This window comes from Palaemon carinicauda, chromosome 1 (genome assembly GCF_036898095.1).
Source record: "Palaemon carinicauda isolate YSFRI2023 chromosome 1, ASM3689809v2, whole genome shotgun sequence".
In the NCBI taxonomy this organism is placed as follows: domain Eukaryota; kingdom Metazoa; phylum Arthropoda; class Malacostraca; order Decapoda; family Palaemonidae; genus Palaemon; species Palaemon carinicauda.
Window position 1 is genome coordinate 134,650,905 of NC_090725.1, and position 25,641 is coordinate 134,676,545.

At 40.2% G+C, this 25,641-nt stretch overlaps 1 protein-coding gene across 4 annotated transcripts in view; it reads right to left on the bottom strand.

Annotated features, from left to right (window-relative positions):
* LOC137651780 (alpha-ketoglutarate-dependent dioxygenase alkB homolog 4) overlaps positions 1 to 25,641 on the bottom strand; it is a 118,401-nt gene that overhangs the window by 20,982 nt on the left and 71,778 nt on the right. For all 4 annotated transcript variants that reach the window (XM_068385000.1, XM_068385015.1, XM_068385008.1 and 1 more), the window contains exon 3: positions 24,738 to 24,838. In XM_068385000.1, the coding sequence (XP_068241101.1) occupies positions 24,738 to 24,838 (101 nt within the window). The remainder of the gene's footprint in view (positions 1 to 24,737; positions 24,839 to 25,641) is intronic.

The window sequence follows — 25,641 nt, forward strand, 5'->3', positions numbered from 1 at the left end:
CTGCCTCTGGCAGCTGAGCATGCCTACTTGTACAATGCTCTTCTTGGATTGAACCTTACTGATAGTTCTACTGCATTGTCAAATGCCCTAGTATATGCCTACTTTTCCAACTCACAGAGAGACTATGAGACAATTCCTCCTAGCTTGTTGACTTAGACCACAATGGTAGTGTTGTCACTTATCAATATTTCTGACTACCGTATAAAATTCTGTTGGAAAACTCATAGCACTAGAAGTGTTGCTTGCATCTCTAACAAGTTGATGTGCAGGAGCAGTTTTTCTTCAGACAGCAATCCCCAAGCAGTCTGGATCCTCAGGTATGGTCTCTAAATGTCATAAAATTACATTGTTAATTTAAGTTTTCATTGAAATAAAAGTGTTAATTTCTTTATTTTGCATGTTTGGCCAAATATTAAAGGGGAGTCATTAAGAACGCTAGGCTAGTTCTTATCACTTTGTGTTAGGTGAATTCCAGCAAAAATTAAGGTAAACATGAGTACTGTATTGTAGATTTCTTTACAGTAATTTGTAATTTAATTCAAGTGCTTAAAATTCCTACTGTTGCTTTCTTAGCGAGAAAATTATGAACTGTGGGACACATTTTTTGAACTATCGGAGATTATGAGTTCAACACAATATTCTTCCTTGGATATGTCTGAGAAGAGCAACATCTACGGAGTTGGGAGTCAAATGGAACTCCCCTGGTAAGGTTTTCATCACTAAGCCACCACTTCAGATTATCCCTCACTTCTTATTCCACCGGAAACTGAAGGGGAGGGCGATTGGTGGATGCTGACCTGTGATTCTTCAGACACTGATGTAGCGATCTCTGGTGAAACCACCCCTGAAGCCCGAGTTTCTCCAAAGACAAAAGATGTCCCATAAAATGTTGCTATTGACAATCTGAAAATTGTTGAATTATCAAAATCAGTTACGCTACCTCACTGAGTCTGTTCATATGATTGTCTGATGGAAACCGAAAGAATTTTCGTTTATTGTCACTTGTGTGTGCGTGCGTGTGTGTGTGTGATACCTCAACATACAAGCATTTCTAGATACCCGCATTCAGAAATATGAGCCAGTCGCTTCTCCCACACAAATGGGATTCGAGAATATGACTGCTTCAAATATAAAGCATATGAAAAACCAACATAAAGAAAGAAAAAAAGGCATTCTTAGTCACTTCAAAACATAAAAGCTCGATACAGAATAGAAAATCAAAGAAAAGGAAGGATAATGATGACCCAGATTATGGTGCTGGTGCTAACTGAAAGAGAAAGAGAGAGAGAGAGAGAGAGAGAGAGAGAGAGAGTACATTTTTTACCAGTATGAATGAGTGTGTAAGGCTGGACAGAGAGAGAGAGAGAGAGACGAGAGAGAGAGAGAGAGAGAGAGAGAGAGAGAGTAAATGTACATTTTTACTAATATGAATGATTGTGTAGAGAGAGAGAGAGAGAGAGAGAGAGAGAGAGAGAGAGAGAGAGAGAGAGAGAGAGAGAGAGAGAGAGTACATTTTTTACCAGTATGAATGAGTGTTTAAGGCTGGACAGAGAGAGAGAGAGAGAGAGAGAGAGAGAGAGAGAGAGAGAGAGAGAGAGAGAGAGTAAATGTACATTTTTACTAATATGAATGATTGTGTAGAGAGAGAGAGAGAGAGAGAGAGAGAGAGAGAGAGAGAGAGAGAGAGAGAGAGAGAGAGAGAGAGAGAGAGAGATTGATTGATTTGGAGTTCTCTGGCATCCTGACATAGAAGATCATTGACGCCAATATCGTTTATTATAAACAAAGATTAAAAGAATATTCAATTAAAACCAGAAAAGTAATAATGTTATAAAAGTTAAATAGCATTAAGAAGACCTGCTTCTGATATAAATCTAAAAATGCCACTATCATTGTACGACACATTATGTCCAAGGATATTGGTAAGGATGAACCTGCCATCTTCACCTGGAGCCTCTAACAGATATCTATTTCTTTCTGTACTATAAGTAGGGCAATCAGTCAACACATGCCTCACAGGCAAGGGTATTAAACAGTTGTCCCAATATGGTTGGTGTTGGCCAGCCAGCAGAAACTCGTGTGTCATCCAAGTGTGACCAATGCGGAGACGACAAAGAGTAGTCTCCCATTTTCGGGGCATCCCATTATATCTCCAAGGGGATATAACAATCCCAATTTCTCTTATCTTATTTTTGCTTAAACTATCCCAATGGTGTTGCCAATTATTATGAATAGATCCTTAATTTCTGGTAAAAAAATCATTACAAAGAATGGGATACCTTCTTGGTAGCAACTCTGCTGCAGCACTCTCTGCCTGTGAATCTGCCTCTTCATTTCCAGACACCTACGTGGGCCACAACCCAGCAAAATCGAACTGTTATACCTTTTAGGCCAATAATTAAAGGCCACTCTAAAATCTTTAAAACTAAAGGGTTACTAGAATTAAAATCTTCTAAAGCTTGAAGGACACTTTTTGAATCACTAAAAATGGTAAAATTCCCCTCCTCTTTTAACGCTATTTTCTCGATAGCGGTTGGTATGTCATAAAATTCAGCAGTAAATATGAAAGATATTAGAGTAAGTGTACCTCTACAGTTAAAAGAACTACTATATTCTCCAAATCCAATGCCAGGATCAGATTTGGAACCATCAGTATATATAAAAGTGGATTCCTTATGTTCCTCAAAATGTTCCATAAAAAGAGACCTATCTTCTAAGTCAGTCATATTTTTCTTAACCCCAATAAAATATTTACAAAAAGATATCTCAGGTAATTTCCACGGAGGGGTGGGTGATATCTTGAATGGAAGCACCTAACCTCTAATTATATCAACCCTGTTTAATAATTGTTTTACCCTAAAGCCATATGGTTGAGGAGATTTTGGGTGCGACTCAAAGTATGTTGAGTGCCTTACAAGGCTTGCAGTCTGAAAGGCTAAAGAGTTAGGGAATCTTTGTAACCTAAACCAATACTGAATAATGTAACACATTCGGTAATGGTCTAGAGGCAATTCTCCGGCATCAACAAGGAGACTTGGGACAGGTGAGGTTCTAAACGCTCCAGTAGACAATCTAATACCAGCATGATGTATGGAATCTAATATCTTTAAACGGATTGGGGAGGCTGAGGAGTACATTTCACACGCATAACTAATTTTGGAAAAAATTAAGGCCTTGTATAATTTTTAAATACTTTTACGGTCTGCCCCCATGATGTATTGGACAATACTTTTAAAAGATTCAGAGCCCCAAGAGATTTGGCTTTTAATGCCTTTAAGGGTGGAACCCATGTCAACCTACAATCGAAAATTAATCTTAAAAATTTAGCTTCCCCTACACATGGGATCCGTTGTCCTTTCATGTATATATCTGGGTCTGGATGTAATCCCCGGATACGACAGAAATGGACACTAGTAGTTTTGCTTGTTGAAAACTTAAACCCATTCATATCAGCCCACTGGATAATTTCATCAATTGTGAGATGTAGTTTTCTCTCAAGCATTGCCATTCTACCTCCAGCAAATGATATAGAGAGATCCTCCACAGTGTAAAGAGGATATCTTGGGGAATGACAGGATATCCCATTAATTGCTAGAGCGAATAGTCACACTCAGCACACTACCTGGGGAACTCCTCCTTCCTGACATTTACTCTGATAGAGTATCCCCCACTCTCACTTGGAAAACTCTATGTGAAAGAAATGACTGAATAAATAGTGGTAGCTCTCCTCTTAATCCAAACTCATGGATTCTTTTAAGTATACCATATCTCCATGTGGTATCATATGCCTTTTCAATATTAAAAAAGACTGGTGCTGTTTGGAAGCAAAGGGTTCACAAATGGAGGACTCATGTCGTATCAACACATCAGTCGAGTGCATTTCTCTGAATCCACATTGAATGAGTGATACAATACCCTTCTTTTCAAGGGACCACATCAGTCTTACATTGACTATCTTCATGATTTTGCCTGAACAAGATATCAATGCAATTAGCCTATAATTTGCTGCTATAAACTTGTCCATACTGGGTTTTAAAAAGGCTAAAATAATGGCTAGTTCCCAAATACTTGGATAGCTATGATCATACCATATTCTATTAAAAAATGCTTAAAATAAATAACTTTGTATTAAAAGGTACATGTTTAATCATTGCATATGGAATTCCATCGGGTTCAGGGGCTGTATCGTTACACGTAGAAAGAGCAGAATCAAATTCTCTTTCAGTAAAAGGAGAATTGTATGACTCTTGCTTTCTTGTTGTGAAATTTAAAACTTTCTTTTCTTCAATGCTCCTATACTGGTGATCAGGAGCTGCTTCACACTTGCACGATACATTTGAAAAATGGTCAGCCAGGGCATTGCTAACTTCGGTTGCTCCAGTCATATACTGACCATTTACCTTTAACACTGGTGGTGGGTTTGGGGTGAATTTGCCTGCTATCTTTTTTACTTTCCTCCATGCAGATGATGTTGGTGTTCTACTGTTAATGGAGGAAACAAATGACATCCAAGACTGGCGCCTAGCTTCTTTCATGGCACGATGGAACTGTGCTCTAAATTTCCTGTATATGACTAAATTCTCCTCAGTACGGCGCATGCGCAATCAAGTTTAAGACTTTCTTGTGGCTCTGTGCAAGGCAGTTAGTTCTGATGACCACAACGGGACTGGTCGTCGTCTGAATATTTAGGGAATGGAATTGACTCCTGCTGTGTGAAGAGTTCCATTAAGTAAGTCTATGGCATCATCAACACTTTCAAACTGTTCTGCATTTCCTTCAATTTCACCTAGCTCCCGAAATCCATCCCAGTCCGCCTTATCAAGATTCCATCGAGGCGATCTCTGTAAAGGTGGACCATTGTTGGTGTTTATAATGATTGGTGCATGATCACTAGTATGCCAATCATCTAATGATCTCCAATTAAAATCGAGAAGACAGTTAGAGCTTGCAACTGATAGGTCAATGCAGGACAAGGTACCTGTCTGGACATGAAAGTGTGTGGGCTTTCCTACATCTTCATTCTCCAAAAATGTTATTTTTATAATAAAATAAATTTTTGAATATACTTACCCGGTGATTATATAAGCTGCAGCTCTGCTGCTCGACAGAAAACTCTACGTTAAAAATCCGCCAGCGATCGCTATGCAGGTAGGGGGTGTACTTCAACAGCGCCATCTGTCGTGCAGGTACTCAGTACTCAATGTAAACAAAGAACTCAATTTTCTCCTCGGTCCACTGCGTCTCTATTGGGGAGGAAGGGAGGGTCCTTTAATATATAATCACCGGGTAAGTATATTCAAAAATTTATTTTATTATAAAAATAATATTTTTCAATATTTAACTTAGCCGGTGATTATATAAGCTGATTCACACCCAGGGGGGTGGGTAGAGACCAGCAATAAATGTTTACATTATTATGAGCTAAGGATTTTTTATTTCATTTTAGCAGTTATCAAAATAACAAACTGAAAATAAATAAGTACCTGGTAAGGAAGTCGACTTGAACAATTACTCTGCCTTTTTAAGTACGTCTTCCTTACGGAGCCTCGCGATCGTCTTAGGATGCTGAGCGACCCCTAGGAGCTGAAGTATCAAGGGTTGCAAGCCATACTACAGGACCTCATCAAAACCTCTAATCTAGGCGCTTCTCAAGAAAAGAATTTGACCACCCGCCAAATCAACCAGGATGCGAAAGGCTTCTTAGCCTTCCGGACAACCCAAAAACAATAAAAACATTTCAAGAGAAAGATTAAAAAGGTTATGGAATTAGGGGAATGTAGTGGTTGAACCCTCACCCACTACTGCACTCGCTGCTACGAATGGTCCCAGGGTGTAGCAGTTCTCGTAAAGAGACTGGACATCTTTAAGATAAAAAGACGCGAACACTGACTTGCTTCTCCAATAGGTTGCGTCCATTATACTTTGCAGAGATCTATTTTGTTTAAAGGCCACTGAAGTTGCGACAGCTCTAACTTCATGTGTCCTTACCTTCAGCAAAGCTTGGTCTTCCTCACTCAGATGGGAATGAGCTTCTCGTATTAACAGTCTGATAAAATAGGATAAGGCATTCTTTGACATAGGCAAAGATGGTTTCTTAACAGAACACCATAAAGCTTCTGACTGTCCTCGTAAAGGTTTAGTTCGTCTTAAATAGAACTTAAGAGCTCTAACAGGGCATAAGACTCTTTCTAGTTCATTTCCAACCATATTTGATAGGCTTGGAATATCGAACGATTTCGGCCAAGGACGAGAAGGTAGCTCGTTTTTGGCTAGAAAACCAAGCTGTAAAGAACATGTAGCCGTTTCAGATGAAAATCCGATGTTCCTGCTGAAGGCGTGAATCTCACTGACTCTTTTAGCTGTGGCTAAGCAAACCAGGAAAAGAGTCTTTAAAGTGAGATCTTTAAAGGAGGCTGATTGTAGTGGCTCGAACCTTTCTGACATAAGGAATCTTAGTACCACGTCTAAATTCCAACCAGGTGTAGCCAAACGACGCTCCTTCGTGGTCTCAAAAGACTTAAGGAGGTCCTGTAGATCTTTGTTGTTGGAAAGATCTAAGCCTCTGTGACGGAAGACTGATGCCAACATGCTTCTGTAACCCTTGATAGTGGGAGCTGAAAGAGATCTTTCTTTCCTCAGGTATAAAAGGAAGTCAGCTATTTGAGTTACAGAGGTACTGGTCGAGGATACTGATACTGACTTGCACCAGTTTCGGAAGACTTCCCACTTCGACTGGTAGACTCTAAGAGTGGATGTCCTCCTTGCTCTAGCAATCGCCCTGGCTGCCTCCTTCGAAAAGCCTCTAGCTCTCGAGAGTCTTTCGATAGTCTGAAGGCAGTCAGACGAAGAGCGTGGAGGCCTTGGTGTACCTTCTTTACGTGTGGCTGATGTAGAAGGTCCACCCTTAGAGGAAGAGTTCTGGGAACGTCCACTAGCCATTGAAGTACCTCGGTGAACCATTCTCTCGCGGGCCAGAGGGGAGCAACTAACGTCAACCTTGTCCCTTCTTGAGAGGCGAACTTCTGCAGTACCTTGTTGACAATCTTGAACGGGGGGAATGCATATAGGTCTAGATGTGACCAATCCAGTAGAAAGGCATCTATATGAACTGCTGCTGGGTCCGGGATTGGTGAGCAATATATTGGGAGCCTCTTGGTCATCGAGGTTGCAAAGAGATCTATGGTAGGCTGGCCCCATGTGGCCCACAGTCTCTTGCACACATCCTTGTGTAGGGTCCATTCTGTTGGAATGATTTGTCCCTTCCGACTGAGGCAATCTGCCATGACATTCAAGTTGCCTTGGATGAACCTCGTTACTAGAGAAAGGTTTAGATCTTTTGACCAGGTGAGGAGGTCCCTTGCGATCTCGTACAACGTCATAGAGTGGGTCCCTCCTTGCTTGGAGATGTACGCCAAAGCCGTGGTGTTGTCCGAGTTCACCTCCACCACTTTGCCTTGAAGGAGGGACTTGAAGCTTTTCAAGGCCAGATGAACTGCCAGTAGCTCCTTGCAGTTGATATGCAACGTTCTTTGACTCGAGTTCCAAGTTCCCGAGCATTCCCGACCGTCTAATGTCGCGCCCCAGCCCGTGTCCGATGCGTCCGAGAAGAGAACGTGGTTGGGAGTCTGAAAAGCCAGGGGCAGACCCTCTCTGAGGCTGATACTGTCCTTCCACCAAGTCAGGGAAGACTTTATCTTCTCGGAAATGGGGATCGAGACCGCTTCTAGCGTCTTGTCCTTTTTCCAGTAAACAGCTAGGTGATATTGAAGGGGACGGAGGTGTAGTCTTCCTAACGAAACGAACTGTTCCAGGGATGATAGTGTCCCTATCAGACTCATCCACTGCCTGACTGAACATCGTTCCTTCTTCAACATGTTCTGGATGCATACCTGGGCTTGACTTGTTCTGGGGGCCGACGGAAAAGCCCGAAAAGCTTGACTGTGAATCTCCATCCCTAAATACACAATAGTTTGGGATGGGACCAGTTGAGACTTTTCCATATTGACCAGGAGACCCAATTCCTTGGTCAGATCTAGAGTCCACTTTAGATCCTTCAGACAGCGACGACTGGAAGAAGCTCTTAGAAGCCAGTCGTCCAAATAGAGGGAGGCTCTGATGTCCGCTAAATGAAGGAATTTGGCTATATTCCTCATCAGCCTCGTAAACACAAGAGGAGCTGTGCTTAGGCCAAAGCACAGGGCTTGAAACTGGTAGACAACCTTTTCGTAAACGAATCTCAGCAAAGGTTGGGAGTCTGGGTGGATGGGGACGTGAAAGTATGCGTCCCTTAGGTCTAAAGAGACCATCCAGTCTTCCTTTCTGACCGCTGCTAGAACGGACTTTGTGGTCTCCATGGCGAACGTCTGCTTTGTGACAAAGACATTCAGCGCACTGACGTCTAGCACCGGCCTCCACCCTCCTGTCTTCTTTACCACTAAGAAGAGACGGTTGTAGAAGCCCGGGGATTGATGGCCCAGGACTTTGACTACCGCTCCCTTTTCTAGCAAGAGAGACACCTCCTGCTTCAATGCTCGTCTCTTGTCTTCCTCTCTGTACCTGGGAGAGAGATCGATGGGAGACGTTGCTAGAGGGGGTTTTCGTACAAACGGGATCTTGTACCCCTCTCTGAGCAACTTCACAGATTGTGCATCTGCGCCTCTCTTCTCCCAGGTCTGCCAGAAGTTCTTGAGTCTGGCTCCCACTGCTGTCTGAAGAAGGTGGCAGTCAGACTCTGCCTTTAAAGGACTTGGTACCTTTCTTCTTCCCACGTCTCCCTTCGGCACGAGCACCTCCTCTGCTGGAGGCTCTGCCACGAAAGGGCGGAATGAACCTGGACGCTGGAGTGTCCATCCTGGGTCTTGACAAGACAGGCAAAGGGGTGGCTTTGCGGGCAGAGGACGCAACCAGGTCATGGGTGTCCTTCTGAATCAAAGAAGCAGCAATCTCCTTAATCAAGTCCTCTGGAAAAAGGCACTTTGAGAGAGGAGCAAACAGAAGTTCTGATCTTTGACACGGTGTCACTCCAGCTGACAGGAAAGAGCAAAGGTTCTCATGTTTCTTGAGGACCCCGGATACGAACGAAGCCGCAAGCTCACTAGATCCGTCACGTATGGCCTTGTCCATGCAGGACATTATGAGCAAGGAAGATTCCTTGTCAGAAGGGGAGATCTTCCTGCTCAAAGCTCCCAGACACCAGTCCAAAAAGTTAAAGACCTCGAAGGCTCTAAATACTCCTTTCAACAGATGGTCTAGGTCCGAAGGAGACCAGCATATCTTAGAGCGTCTCATGGCCAGCCTGCGGGGAGAGTCTACCAGACTTGAGAAGTCGCCCTGGGCAGAGGCAGGAACTCCCAAGCCGAGAACTTCTCCCGTGGCATACCAGACGCTCGATCTGGAAGAGAGTTTCGCAGGGGGAAACGTAAAGGTTGTCTTCCCTAGGCTCTTTTTGGACTGCATCCAATCTCCTAAAACTCGTAAAGCTCTCTTGGACGAGCGGGCGAGGACGAGTTTCGTAAAGGCAGGCGAGGATGACTGCGTACCTAAAGCAAACTCTGACGGAGGAGAGCGTGGAGCCACAGACACAAACTGGTCCGGATACATCTCTTTGAACAGAGCAAGAACTTTTCTAAAGTCCAAAGAGGGTTGCGTGGTCTTGGGTTCGTCAAGGTCCGAATGTGGTTCCTCAACGTGTGCCGCATCGTCATCATCAGAGAGTCCATCATCCGAGAATTGAGGAGGAAGCGGCAAAGGAGTAGGAATCGGCTGGTCAGCTGAGTCCGGTAGCACGGGTGCACGCGTGACTGAACCGGACACAACGTCATGGAACTGTTGCCCAGTCTGTGAACTGGCAACAACCATAGCAGCGCGGGGACGCATAGCGTCTACTCCAGACTGTCTAGTCTGATGTGGGCGAGCAGAGGCAACCACACTGGGTTGCGGAGGTTGACGCACCGCGTCAAAACAAAACAACTTAGACTGTTGTTGTACCTCGCGAACGTCAACGGAAGGTTCCGTGCGTCGCTGAACGTCAACATGCGGCTGGCAGGTAGCACTGGAACGCATGGGTGGCGGGACTCTCTCAGCTGGAGTGCGGAAGAAGGTTGCCTCAGCGTCCACAGGACGCACAACCGTGGTTGGTTGTAGGCAAGAGGTTGGTTCAGCATCAACCTTCTCCGCACGAAAGTCCTGCATCAGTGACGTTAACTGATACTGCATGGTCTGCAGCAAAGACCACTTAGGGTCTACAGGAGCAGGTGCGGCGACAGACGGTGTGACTGCCTGAGGCGGTACCGCTTTGCCTCTCTTAGGAGGTGAGCAGTCGTCGGAAGACTGCAGCGAGTCCGAACTGACCCAGTGGCTACAACTGGGCCGTTGGACTTGCGCGGAAGGGACCGACTTGCGCTTAAGAGGCCGCGAGACCTTGGTCCATGGTTTCTTACGAGAAACCTCTTCCGCAGACGAGGAATAAATGTTAGTAGGTCTTGCCGGTGGCATGACAGAGAGAAAATTGAGTTCTTTGTTTACATTGAGTACTGAGTACCTGCACGACAGATGGCGCTGTTGAAGTACACCCCCTACCTGCATAGCGATCGCTGGCGGATTTTTAACGTAGAGTTTTCTGTCGAGCAGCAGAGCTGCAGCTTATATAATCACCGGCTAAGTTAAATATTGAAAATTGATGATACAGTATTACCCCTTACGTTTGCCAAAACATCACCCCATAAAGGATGTCTACTATTAAGATCTCCTAGTAAGAGAAAAGGTTGTGGGAGTTGTTTAATCACCTCTTACTATATTATCATATGAGATGTTATCATTTGGAGGCAAGTAAAGAGAGCAGATTGTGTATTTTCTCCCTATATCAATCTGTACAACCACTGCCTGCAGAGGGGTACAGATAGACAAAGATATTTGGGGAACATCTCAACGAACGTATATAAGACTTCCCCCCATGGCTCCCTGCTCGTTGATCATATGGTGTTCTATAACTAACATACTCTCGAGGACATGGAGTATTAGCATCGAGCTTGCTTTCTTGTAGACATACAGTTATAGGGGAGTGCTCACGTATGAGGAGCTTAAGTTGTTCATATTTTGCCCTTGAACCCTGGCAATTCCATTGCAGAATGGAGGAAAAAACTATGGTTCATTTTTTGGAAGACACCTTAGATGAAGTCTTCCCATTGGTAAAATTTGATCTAACAATATTTCCCAGTGGTATCTCTAGAGAGGATCTTGATATAGTGGGTTTTGTGTTCGTCTTTTTCTTTGTGTCCTTTTGATCTAATTGTTGAGGACTGTGGACCTCAACTTGAATTTCTGATTTGTTCAATTTACCTCCCAGTTGATCAGAAACATTAGCAGACAAGATACCATATTTATTTGAAGTCGTGACTTTAATGTTTCTTATGGTAGGAGGCGAGAGAGATGGAGGTCTCTCTCTTTTTCGATTAAAATGTTGTGATCTGTCAGGTTTTTGCACCTTCCTCACTACAGGTTCACCAGGTAAATTGGTTTCAAGTGGAACCTCCATCAGATCAGGCAAGGACACGGCCTGAGGGAGGTTTGTACTATTGTTTAACATCGGAGTACAGTAGACCCCAGGGGTACGGCGTCCCCAGCTTACGTTTTTTCACATTACGGTGTGGAATACGATGTTTTTTCGTCCCCTCGTTACGACATTTTCCCAACCTTACGCCATCGAATTCCAAAACTCAAACTTGGCAGTTTTTACGCGTATGACTGTGCGAGTCACTAGCTTACCACCATGCTCATACGTCACTAAGAACCTGGTCTGCTACTGGTCGGCGTCACTGCGTCATTAGTCACTAAGATGCCAATACGCTATTGGCCGAAATCCCTCCCACAATGCCTCAGAGAGATGCTGCCTCTCTCACTCTCTTTGTTATACACGCGCTCAGTTCAGAATCTTGTGTGCGTTTCGTAAAGACTTGATCTCGTGTGAGTGTTGCGATATCGTATTTTTTGTGCATTTTAGTGCTTAATTATAACTTTAATTTGTTAGCCATGGGTCCCAAGATTGCTAGTGATGTTAAAGGGAGAAGTAAGAAGATGATTACTATGGAAACGAAGCTGGAGATCATAAAAGAAATATGAAGAAGGCATGCACATCGTTACCATCGCTAGTATGTATGGCCGTAACCAGTCAAGGATTGGTACGATTATCAAGAATAAGGAAGCCATTAAAGCAAGTAAGTCTTCTAAAAGCATGACTGTCCTTGCCAGTGGAAGGACCTCAATCAACGACGAGATGTAGAGACGACTCCTACTATGGATTAAAGAGAAGGAAATCGCTGGTGATACACTCACGCAATCAGTAATTTCGCACAAGGCGAGTGCCATCTTTGCCGATCTCGTGGAAGCCCAGAGAGACGGCGGAGACGAAGGAACGTCACAGCAAGCCCCCCAAGAGTTCAAGGCTTCTCATGGGTGGTTTAATCGTTTTAGGAAGATGACTGGTATTCACTCAGTCGTCTGGCATGGAGAGGCAGCCAGTTCTGACAAGAAAGCAGCAGAAGAATTCCTCAAGAAGTTTGAGAAAGTAATTTCCAGAGAAGGCTACATTCCTCAGCAAGTGTTTAACTGTGATGAAACTGGCCTTTTCTGGAAGAAAATGCCCCGCCGTACATATATCACATCTGAAGAAAGGAAACTTCCTGGCCATAAACCGATGAAGGACAGACTTACCCTCGCATTTTGTGCAAATGCCAGTGGGGACTTAAAAATTAAGCCCCTACTGGTATACCACTCAGAAAATCCTTGTGCCTTCAAGGCACAAAATATCACTAAGGAGAGCCTCTCGGTATTTTGGAAGTCTTATGCCAAGGCCTGGGTCACGAGGACCATATTTATTGAGTGGGTAAACGTCTGCTTTGGTCCTGCTGTCAAGAAATTTTTAGAAGAGAACAATCTTCCTCTCAAATGTCTCCTGGTACTGGACAATGCCCCTGCTCACCCTCCTGGCCTCGAGGACATCATTCATCCTGACTTCTCCTTCATCAAGGTTCTCTATCTGCCACCGAACACCACCCCTCTCCTCCAGCTTATGGACCAGCAAGTGATTGCCAACTTTAAGAAGCTTTACACGAAGCATCTGTTCAAAATATGCTTCAAAGTGACCGAAAGCACTCAACTCACCCTCCGTGAATTTTGGAAGGGGCATTTTGACATCGTTCAATTCCTGAGGATGATCAACAAAGATTGGAATGAGGTTTCACGGCGCACCTTGAACTCCTCATGGAAGAAACTGTGGCCAGCTGTACATGTATATTATATATAAGTATACTGTAGTACAGTTCTTACTATACTATTTTGCTACATACTAATTTTCAATGTTTTTACTTGGGGTTTTGCACGCATTAGCTATTCTATTGCCCGCCATACGACATTTTCACCATACGATACCAACTCCGGAACGGATTAATGTCGTATGGCGGGGGCCTACTGTAGTTGGCTTTTGAATAACTTTCAGATCTTTAAGTATCTGTTTTGATTTTTTTCTACAATTTCTGGATATTGATTTTCGATGTGACTTTCGACCTCTTTAACTACTTTCATTTGTTTTTTTATCTTAGAAGTGGAGATATAATTTTCGTCAGTGTGCTTTGGCAAGTTTTTCTTCAGAACCATTGAAAAAGGTTGCCCTTGTCTTATCTACTTTTCAAGAGCTCTTTTACGACCCTCTTTAAAAGTAACCCTTTCCATGGTCCTAATGGCCTGAATTTCTTTTTCAAAACTAAACTTAACACAGCTTTTGGATGTAGCTGGGTGTGTTTCCCCACAATGTATGCAATTTGGATTTTCTATGCATACTCCATGACTATTTTTTCCACAGTTGGCACAAACAGCTGGCTTATTATTCAGTTTTTCCTTGCATTTCTGGCTCAACTGAATATACATTTGGCAATGATAACATCACAATGGTGAAGGGATATATGGCTTTACCTTCAAAGATAGCCAACCAGCTTTTATAACATTTGGTAATTTGAATTGATTATTATTATTATTATTATTACTATCCAAGCTACAACCCTAATTGGAAAAGCAAGATGCTATAAGCCCAGGGGCTCCAATAGGGAAAAATAGCCCAGTGAGGAAAGGAAATAAGGAAATAAATAACTGAAGAGAACAAATTAACAATAAATCATTCTAAAAAAAGTAATGTCAAAAGAGATATATCATATATAAACTATTAACAACGTCAACAACAAATATGTTATATATAAACTATAAAAAGACTCATGTCCGCCTGGTCAACAAAAAAGCATTTGCTCCAACTTTGAACTTTTGAAGTTCTACTGATTCAACAACCCGATTAGGAAGATCATTCCACAACTTGGTAACAGCTGGAATAAAACTTCTAGAGTACTGCGTAGTATTGAGTCTTATGATGGAGAAGGCCTGGGTATTAGAATTAACTGCCTGCCTAGTATTACGAACAGGATAGAATTGTCCAGGGAGATCTGAATGTAAAGGATGGTCAGAGTTATGAAAAATCTTATGCAACATGCATAATGAACTAATTGATCGACGGTGCCAGAGATTAATATCTAGATCAGGAATAAGAAATTTAATAGACCGTAAGTTTCTGTCCAACAAATTAAGATGAGAATCAGCAGCTGAAGACCAGACAGGAGAACAATACTCAAAACAAGGTAGAATAAAAGAATTAAAACACTTCTTCAGAATAGATTGATCACCGAATATCTTAAAAGACTTTCTCAATAAGCCAATTTTTTGTGCAATTGAAGAAGACACAGACCTTATATGTTTCTCAAAAGTAAATTTGCTGTCAAGAATCACGCCTAAAATTTTGAAAGAGTCATACAAATTTAAAGAAACATTATCAATACTGAGATCCGGATGTTGAGGAGCCACCGTCCTTGACCTACTTACAATCATACTTTGAGTTTTGTTAGGATTCAACTTCTACCCCATAATTTGCACCATGCACTAATTTTAGCTAAATCTCTATTAAGGGATTCACCAACCCCAGATCTACATTCAGGGGATGGAATTGATGCAAAGAGAGTAGCATCATCTGCATATGCAACAAGCTTATTTTCTAGGCCAAACCACATGTCATGTGTATATAGTATGAAAAGTAATGGGCCAAGAACACTACCCTGTGGAACACCGGATATCACATTCCTATACTCACTATGGTGCCCATCAACAACAACTCTTTGAGATCTACTACTTAAAAAATCAGTAATAATGCTAAGAAATGACCCACCCACTCCCAACTGTTTCAGTTTGAAAACAAGGGCCTCATGATTAACACGGTCAAAGGCAGCACTAAAATCAAGGCCAATCATACGAACTTCCCGACCACAATCAAGGGATTTCTGTACTGCATTGGAGATTGTAAGAAGGGCATCACATGCTCCAAGGCCTATCCGAAAACCAAATTGCAAACTAGGGAATAGATGATTACCTTCAGCAAACCTATTAAGACGTTTTGCCAGAAGACGTTCAAAAACTTTAGATAATATGGGAGTTATGGAAATTGGGCGGTAATCAGTGGGACTTGAGCTACCACAAACACATTTACATAGAGGAGTAACATTACCAATTCTCCAACAAGTGCTAAAAGCTCCTCTTCTTGCTAACTTGCGTAAAATAACAGATAACTTTGGAGCTAAGAAATCTGCTGTCTTTATAAAAAACAAAGGAAAAATACCATTTGGGTCTACACCTCCATAAGCATCAAGGTCCATCAACAGAGCTTTAATCTCACGAGATCGAAAAGCTAAACTAGTTAGTTTAGCCTCAGGAAAACAGGAATGAGGAAGTTCAAGTTTTTCATTACTCTGTTTACTGTCAAAAACATCAGCCAAAAGGGTTGCCTTTTCTTTGGACAGTGTTATAATCAAAGTAGCAAGAGGAATACCTTGTTCTCCAACTCTCTTTCTCATTCTGACTACTTTTACTACTCCTTGACTTTTTAGTTTATCCTTAATTTCTTTTTCCTCTATGTCCAGCAATTTTGGAGCATATATCACACCTCTACTCTGATTGAAAATAGGGTGTGAAACACATTTTACACTATGACCATCCAATGTTGTGAGTCTTTTTAATCTTTCACCTTGTAATGGGGATAGTGTCTCTATCAAGAGACTTCCATTTCCCTGGGGTAAAATTTTTGACTGCCCTCCACATAAAGTAACTATTTCCCTGTTAGCCTTAAAAACATTTAAACGCTCATTTATTCCATTTTCAAATTCTAAGATAAAAAAATTTTCATAATTCACTACTTCATAGTGACCAGGTAATACTTCTACTTTTCTATATCTTTCTGTACTGTCCTCATTTCTCAATCTATCACTCTTCTTCTCTAGTGTTTTCTTATCATTCTTTACATACCGAGAATAAGGTTCCAATTTTTCAATATTGGAACCCGAGTTGACGCTGTCTGTACCGAGGTCCATGTTTGTATTTTCCAGGTCGTCAACACAGGGGTTGATTTTTTTTAAAAAAGAGCAAGCCGGATTATCCACCTCTTATGGGAGGATGTCAGTCCTCCTATCCCATGTGGCCTAACAAAAGAAGAGGTTTCAGCGGGGACCAGTCCTTTACTAGAGAGGGTCTGCCTCTCTTAAGGTGGGCGTACACTGGTCAGTGGGGATGGTTAGCCCCTCCAACCGGCGACTCCAATGCCTGGCGTCACCCATTACCCGCAAATATGGGTGACTTAAAACCGGATCAGCCCGACTCTTAACAGACTTGGTCTGCACCCAATGGGGTCTGCCAGAGGGTGATGGCATCTAAATTGGCAGAGGTTGAGATGGAATCCCATCCATCCCACACTGTGCCAAATCCAAAGCAGGAGCCAACGTATAATCAAACAAGCCAAAGTCGTCAACAAGTTCAAGCCCAAAAGGAAGAGAAGGGAGAAAAAAAGAAATAACCAAAAGGAAAAGAGAAAGTGCTGACTGATTTAGTTGGATCAACAATTGGGCACCAAGGTCCAGTGGGAAAGCAGCTCCCACTGTTCATTAGAGCCCAGCTACTAATTCCTAAGCCCCCCCATCCTCATCAAGGCTTCAGCATCTGGGGAAAGAGAGAGAGAATATATTCTTTTACTAGTATGAGAGAGAGAGAGAGAGAGAGAGAGAGAGAGTACATTTTTTACCATTATGATTGAAAGAGAGAGAGAGAGAGAGAGAGAGAGAGAGAGAGAGTACATTTTTTACCATTATGATTGAGAGAGAGAGAGAGAGAGAGAGAGAGAGAGAGAGTACATTTTTTACCATTATGATTGAAAGAGAGAGAGAGAGTACATTTTTTTACCATTATGATTGAAAGAGAGAGAGAGAGAGAGAGAGAGAGAGAGAGAGTACATTTTTTACCATTATGATTGAAAGAGAGAGAGAGAGAGTACATTTTTTACCATTATGATTGAAAGAGAGAGAGAGAGAGAGAGAGAGAGAGAGAACATTTTTTACCATTATGATTGAGAGAGAGAGAGAGAGAGAGAGAGAGAGAGTGTACATTTTTACCATTATGAAAGAGAGAGAGAGAGAGTGTACATTTTTACCATTATGAAAGAGAGAGAGAGATAGAGAGAGAGAGAGAGAGAGAGAGAGAGAGAGTACATTTTTACCATTATGAGAGAGAGAGAGAGAGAGAGAGAGAGAGAGAGAGGGTGTACATGTAAATTTTTACTAGTATAAATGACTGTGGAGAGAGAGAGAGAGAGAGAGAGAGAGAGAGTACATTTTTCCTAGTATGAATGAGTATAGAGTACATTTTTTATCAGAGAGAGAGAGAGAGAGAGAGAGAGAGAGAGATACATTTTTACTAGTACGAATGAGTGTGTAGAGTACATTTTTTATCAGTATGAGAGAGAGAGAGAGAGAGAGAGAGAGAGAGAGTACATTTTTAGCAGTATGATTGAGTGTGTAAGACTGGACAGAGAGAGAGCCTTATCTTATTGCCTTATTCTATGTTTGGGTTCCCCAGGTCCCTCAGTGTGAGGCACCTCATATATCCACCAGAGAGTTGCATATGCATCTTCCGGTGTATTTTGCATCTTCCAGTCTTGGATGGTCTGGGATGCATCTTAGGTGTTTATCGAGCTTAAAAACATCTACTGTATGCTCACTCCTGATATGTTTCTTAGATGAGCTGGCAGAGCATTAAGTAGTGGCTACATTATCGATGCTGATGCGTAGTGGATTAATGTCCTGTGTTCCTTCCTTAGTTTTCCTGGTATAGTTTTGGGCACTATTAATCTACCTCGGCTTGCTCTATCTGATATTTTTAGCTCCATGATGTTTTTGGTAATTCCTTCGATTTGGTTCCATGCTTGTATTATCATGCAGCGTTCTCTTCTCCTTTCTAGACTGTACAATTTTAAAAATTGCAGTCTTTCCCAGTAGTCAAGGTCCTTAACTTCTTCTATTCTAACAGTAAAGGACCTTTGTACACTCTCTATTTGTGCAATATCCTTTTGGTAGTGTGGGTATCATATAACATTGCAGTACTCGAGTGTACTACGTACATAGGTTTTGTAAAGCATAATCATGTGTTCAGCTTTTCTTGTTTTAAAGTATCTGAATAGCATTCCCTTTTTTGCTTTACATTTAGCCAACAGTGTTGCTATTTGGTCGTTGCATAACATATTCCTGTTTAACATTACACCAAGGTCTTTAATTGCCTCCTTGTTTGTGATTGCCTCGTTATTAAGTCTCCTGTATGCATATACCATTCCTTCTCTGTTTCCATAGTTTATTGATTTGAATTTACCGGAGTTAAATACCATCCTATTTATCTCCCCCCATTCATATATTTTGTGTAGCTCTCTTTGTAACGAGTTCCAATCTTCATCACAAGTAATTTCTCTACTTATTCTTGTGTCATCAGCGAAACTTCTCACTACAGAGTCTTTAACATTACAGTCTATGTCTGAGATCATAATAACAAACAGAAGTGCAGCTAATACCGTACCCTGTGGCACGTCAGATATTACCTGATCTTCATCTGATTTCTCGTCATTTGTAACCACTATCTGTTTTCTGTTTTGCAGCAATTCTTTTACCCATTTTCCTATCTTTCCCACAATATTATGCTTTCTCATTTTTTTATCTCTAATATATTATGGTCTACCTTGTCAAAGGCTTTTGCAAAATCTAGATAGATCACATCTGTGTCTTTTTCATTTATCATATTTTTGTATATATTTTCATAGTGTGCTATCAGTTGGGTTTGTGTACTTTTTCCGGGCACAAAACCGTGTTGACCTATATCAAATAAATATTTTTAACCAAATGATTCATTATTTTCTTTTTTATTACCCTTTCATACACTTCATAATATGTGATGTTAGACTAACAGGTCTATAATTGCTTGCCTCTAGTCTTGATCCACTTTTGAAAATAGGGGTTATATAAGCTAATTTATGTTTAACATATATCTCGCTCATATCTACACTTTGCCTAAGCAGTATTGCAAGCGGCTTTGCGATAGTGTGTACAGTTGTTTTTATCAAAATCGTTGGAACTCAATCTGGTCCGGCCGCCGATCCATTTTTAATTTCGCTTATAGCCTGCACAATATCTGCTTCATTAATATCAATATCTGTTACATATTCAACATTTTCTTCTCTCATTTCTGTTTCATTATTCTCATTCGTAATTCTTGGCGTGAACTCACACTTATATTTTTCTGCTAATATGTTGCATATTTCTTTTTTTTTATTCATTAACCGTCCTTCAATTCTTAGAGGGCCTATTTCTAATCACCCTTTATTAATCTTTTTTGCATAGGAGTAAAGTACTTTGGGGTTTTTTTTATATTTTGAAGTGTCCTTTCTTCTAAGACCCTTTTTTTCATTTTGTTTCGATTGTATAATCTTTTGTTCTGCATTTTCTATTTTACTTTTTATTTCCATCATTTTCCATAAATTTTTTTTTTGCAAGATTTTTCTTCCACTTTCTAATTTTCTGAAATAAGATCTTTCTGTCTCTTGGTATGCATGTCTGATGTTTATTGTTTTTTTTTTCGGTACATATTTTTCAACAATTTTCTCCTGTATTTTGTACAGTATATCCGTATTTACCTGTATATTATCACTTACGAATATATTTTTCCAATCTTTGTTCAATTCTTCATTTACTTCTGACCATTTTATATTCTTACTATAAAAATTATATTTTCCATATCCTTCCCATCGTTTTGTGCTTTGTTTATCTCTGCGTTCACTTGCTTTGGAATGGACTATTAATTCTATGACATAGTGGTCAGAAATTCCTGTGTTATACACTATTATTTCTTTAACCCTTTTACCCCCAGGCTATTTGGAACTTTCCAACCATTAACCCCCAGGGGTTATTTTTTTTTTCAAGCACATTTTGCAGTATATTTTTTTAAAATGCTCTAACAGCATTAATTTTCGTCATAGAGAGGTCAGGTTGGTCTCTTTCTCTAGGAAAATGCCTGAATTTTCTCAAAAAAATTATCAAAAATATGCAAAAAAAAATGTAAATAGCAGTTTTTTGCAAGGACGTACCGGTACGTCCATGGGGGTAAAGGGATGAGTTTTGTGAAATGTACCAGTACATCCTTTGGAAGTAAAAGGGTTAACATAATTCACCTCATTCACAAATACTAAATTTAGGACATTGCCCTTTCTTGTTGGAATGTGGTTTATTTGTTGCATATTATGTTCTAAAAGCATATCTTGAAGCTTTTCAAATTGCCTCTTATCTTCTGTGCTACTATTACTCTCTTTTTTTATATGTATACATACAACTACTTTCTTCTATCCGTTCTTTCAATCCACGAAAGGAAAGTTAAAATCTTCGGATAGGAGTATATTCCAGTTTTTATGGTTTCTACATATATCATCTATTTTTTCTATTATTATGTCAAACTCCTTGGTATTTGGGGGGTCTGTAAACTACAATATACACTAGTTTTTCATATTCAAATTCTACCGCAATCAATTCACATTCTGTGTTGTTATATTTTTCACAGACTTTTCCTTGATTTATGTCTCTTCCATATATTGCGGTTCCCCCTTGATTCCTATTTATTGTGTCTGATCTATATATTTGGAATCTTCATCTGGTCATCACTGCCAGTCTCTTGGGAATACCTTGTTTCACTTATATTTAATGTATCTATTTTTTTCAATTTGGGTTAGTTCTTCTAAGAACCCTATTTTCCTTTTAGAGTTACTCGTGACTAAACCCTGTGCATTCATCACTATTATGGTTTGTGTTTCATCCCCATTATTTAACATTGGTAATAATATGGAATCTCCCATGCTTCCTTCCTGTTTTGGTATGATGTTTTTTTCTTCATTTCCAGGAATTATGCCATTAAAAAATCCAACTTTTCTATTATATTTGCTCTTTCGCCTTAATATTTATTTTTGTGTGTATACCTGCAATTATCCCCATATCAGCACCAACCCCTGGCATTATAGATGCATTCTTTGTAGTTGGGCTCTAATTGTACATATTTGGGTTGAAAGGCATCATATCTTGAGCCTTTTGTGCATAGCGCGGTATATACTCGGCTTGTTTATTTGTTTCTTTTTTGTTTCATTTTTGCTTTTATTTTTATTTTCTGTTTGCCGAGTTTTCTGACTTTCATTCATGGTTGCAGGATGTTTATCTGAAATTTTTGTTGAATTTGCATCCTTTTCCTTCTTTCAGGTTTTAGCATATTTTTGGATGGAGATCTCTGCATTCGTCTCCATATCCATCAAAATATGCACATTTACCGTATATTTCATAATTATGGCATATCTTTGGATGCTTGTAGTAGCATCTTTCGCCAAATCTACAATTCCCTCTTTTCAGTGAATTGCAGACTATATCTTTCTTTTCTCTTTCTTGCTCTTTCCTAAAAGTATGTAGGTCCGGGTAGTCTCTCTTGGGTCTATTATTTGTTTCCATCTGATAATTTATTTCTTCGTAAGTATGTTGTTGAATGGCATCATATGTTGTATCAATGATTTCCTCTGCATCCTTACACATATCCTGTTCATTTTTCTCTTCTTCTTCTTCAACTATTTGCAGATTCGGTCTCGACTTAATTACATTTTCTATCCAGACTAAGCATGTTGAGCAGAATACCTTTGTGTCTTTATTTTTCATTTTATGTTGCACTGCAGCGCAAGTAGGGTGTGTTGGTACATGACATGCATAGCATTTCCTGATCAGCTGATGCGCATTAATAATGGAATATCACATCTTACATGTATTGCACCATTTTGGCATTCTTTTTCCCAAATGCATCAAATAGCATATTCACCATATTGGATTTCTTATTGTTCTTTGATGGAATGTGTTGATTGATGTAAACTCTCTTTATAAGTCTCTTTATCACCTGGATCTTCTTTGGAATTTATTCTATTATTTTGATGATGTTTTCCGCAGACTTGCTCCAGTTTGTTGGATCATATTGTTTCAATATGTTTGAGAATATTCTTCCGTCACACTGGTTGGAGCTACTAGCGACCTCTGTTAACAAATGGTCTAGTTCTAGTTGCGCCAACTCATGGAATTTACTCTTGCTGATTGCAGCAATGTCCCTCCATGCTTTGACTGTGTTATAGAGCGCCATCTTGTTCAGATTTTCAGTAATTCACAAGATAACTATCCTATAGCCGACGTTTTATCCCACTTTTCTGACCTCAAACTAATCACCGACTATTCACGAAAACTTGTAGCTATATTGCACTCGATAGCCTTTTGTTATCCGTGTTAAATCAGTTTATTTATCGGATCACACAAGTTGACTCAATCATCAGCATACAGAAACACTAGAGAGAGAGAGAGAGAGACTACATTTTTTACCAGAGAGAGAGAGAGAGAGAGAGAGAGAGAGAGACTACATTTTTTACCAGAGAGAGAGAGAGAGAGAGAGAGAGAGAGAGAGTACATACATTTTTACCAGTATGAATGTGAGAGAGAGAGAGTACATTTTTTACCAGTATGAATGAGAGAGAGTGCATTTTTTACCAGTATGAGAGAGAGAGAGAGAGAGAGAGAGAGAGTATTTTTTACCAGTATGAATGAGTGAGAGAGAGAGAGAGAGAGAGAGAGAGTACATTCTTTACCAGTATGAATGAGAGAGAGAGAGAGAGAGTACATTCTTTACCAGTATGAATGAGAGAGAGAGAGAGAGAGAGAGAGAGAGAGAGTACATTCTTTACCAGTATGAATGAGAGAGAGAGAGTACATTCTTTACCAGTATGAATGAGAGAGAGAGAGAGAGAGAGAGAGAAACATTTTTTTATCAGTATGAATGTAGAGAGAGAGAGAGAGAGAGAGAGAGATTACATCTTTACCAGTATGAATGAGAGAGAGAGAGAGAGAGAGAGAGAGAGAGTATGAGAGAGAGAGAGAGAGAGAGAGAGAGAGAGAGATTACATCTTTACCAGTATGAGAGAGAGAGAGAGATTACATCTTTACCAGTATGAATGAGAGAGAGAGAGAGAGAGAAACTTTTTCTTTATCAGTATGAATGTGTAGAGAAAGAAAGAGAGAGAGATTACATCTTTACCAGTATGAATGAGAGAGGGTACATTTTTACCAGTATGAATGAGAGAGTACATTTTTACCAGTATGAATGAGAGAGAGAGAGAGAGAGATTTTAAGTAAGAAGTAAGAGAGAGAGAGAGAGAGAGAGAGAGAGAGAGAGAGAGAGAGAGATAGTACATTTTTCTACCAGTATGAATGAGTGTGTAGGGAGTGACATTTCCGGATTACAGGGAAGGGATTCACATGTGAATAAACAAGTATGAAAACTGAAGAAATGTCTTACTGATCTAAAGTGATGAGGTATAATTACAGCTAAAATCCCATACAAATTAAAACTAAAAAATTTTCACAAATTTCTTCAAAAAGAAATTCTAGCCCAATTCCTAGCAAACTGAAATGTTTAAAGAAAATTGCTTCAACCTTTCTTTTAATATTGATCAATTCTTATTACACAAACATGACATAAAAGGGAATTAAATTGCCTACAAACTGAAGACTCATATTTATAAAAACCTATATGGTACATGCTAATGTAAAATCAAGCAATTCATAAAAAAAAAAAAACTTGAAGCCTGTTTTCTAAAATCTTGATCTTTTCAGAGAGCATTTCCTACTACTTTCTTAAAATATTAACTGATTTTTATCATTTAAACATGAAAAGATACAGATTTACAGTATATACAGTACCTTACAATCTGTACATTCACTTTTTTTGATAAAATGCAAAACTTTCATATAAAAAATGACCACCACTGAAAGGGATTTCTATACTTTGATAAAATATTAAAAGAAAAAAATGGAATATGAAACTTTGGCATGTACAACTTTTAGAATATAAAATTCTTTTTCCAATGGTTTTAAAATTAGAGAAATTGGTTGATAAATAAGAAAGTAGTTGGAGCTTGAAGTAACTCAAAAATAAAATGGTTTCAATGGGGATAAGATGCACCTCTTAACTAGCCAAAACAGTTAAGCAGAGAAGTATAGTAGGCCAGTACGGAACTACCGCTGGAGTCAAAGTAAGGACTGTGCCACTTGACAGGCAACGATGTTTATTTCATTATAAGTTTAAACGACTGTTCAAGCTTCGGTTTAGTAACACTCTTATTTAAGGACGATAGTTTGTATTCGTGTAACAGCAAACCTAAAATCCGCATCATGTAAAATAAGCTTGATTTATTACACAATGAACATATGATAAATGCAGTTAGTGCTTACTTGATTGATTCTCCTTCATGATTTGGATGCACTTTCCAACTATCGCCTTCCCAGCCTGGCCATGCCAGTTCACAGAGGGGACAAAACACATAGGAATTTCTCTGAAAAATTATTTTATATCTTATTTTTACAGACAATATTTGATGCTTTAGTTGGCAAAAAAAATGGAATGAACATGAAAAATTTGGAAGTCATTTGTATTTTTCCTAACAATACAAACCTGGAGCTATTTATGGAAGATATTACTTTCAGCGTAGTTGAAAGACGAGCCATAAGATTTTAGCGAGGGATAACTACCCCAACCGCTAGTTAGCAGGAGGGGTAGTTACCACTTTCACTCACACACCTGGGCTGAGCAGCCACTTTGCTTGCAAGCAGGATTTCTTGGGGGACAGGGCTGGCGGGCCAATTTGTGTACATAACTCCAGGTTTGTGTCGTTAGGAAAAATACAAATTACTTCCAAATTTGTCATTTGTTCCGTCACACTATGCAAACCTCACTATTTATAGGGGGTGACTTACCTCTTAGGAGGGAGGAAGTTCATGCCAACTGGCTCTGGGCATTTGACCCGGGGTTCTCTCCCCATGATATAGATCGTTAGTGATAGAAACTCTGCATCTGAGAGTACTAAGACTTTTTCCAATCTCCCCTCGCGAGAGGTATTGGGGACACAAGTATTATTTTCATACTAGGTTACCCAAGGAAAATGGATCTTACCTACAGAGAGGTGAGGTCAGCTGTGCCGAGTACCATGGTGCTGATTCCCAAAGGGAGTGGAAGGTGAAGGAAAGAAAGAAGCCAGTCATTTTAACTCATTCACCCCCAGACTAACCCGGGTAACCGCAGCCCTCAACCCCCTGCTACTTGTCCATCAAAGAGCTGAGGTGTTTAGACCACTTGTTT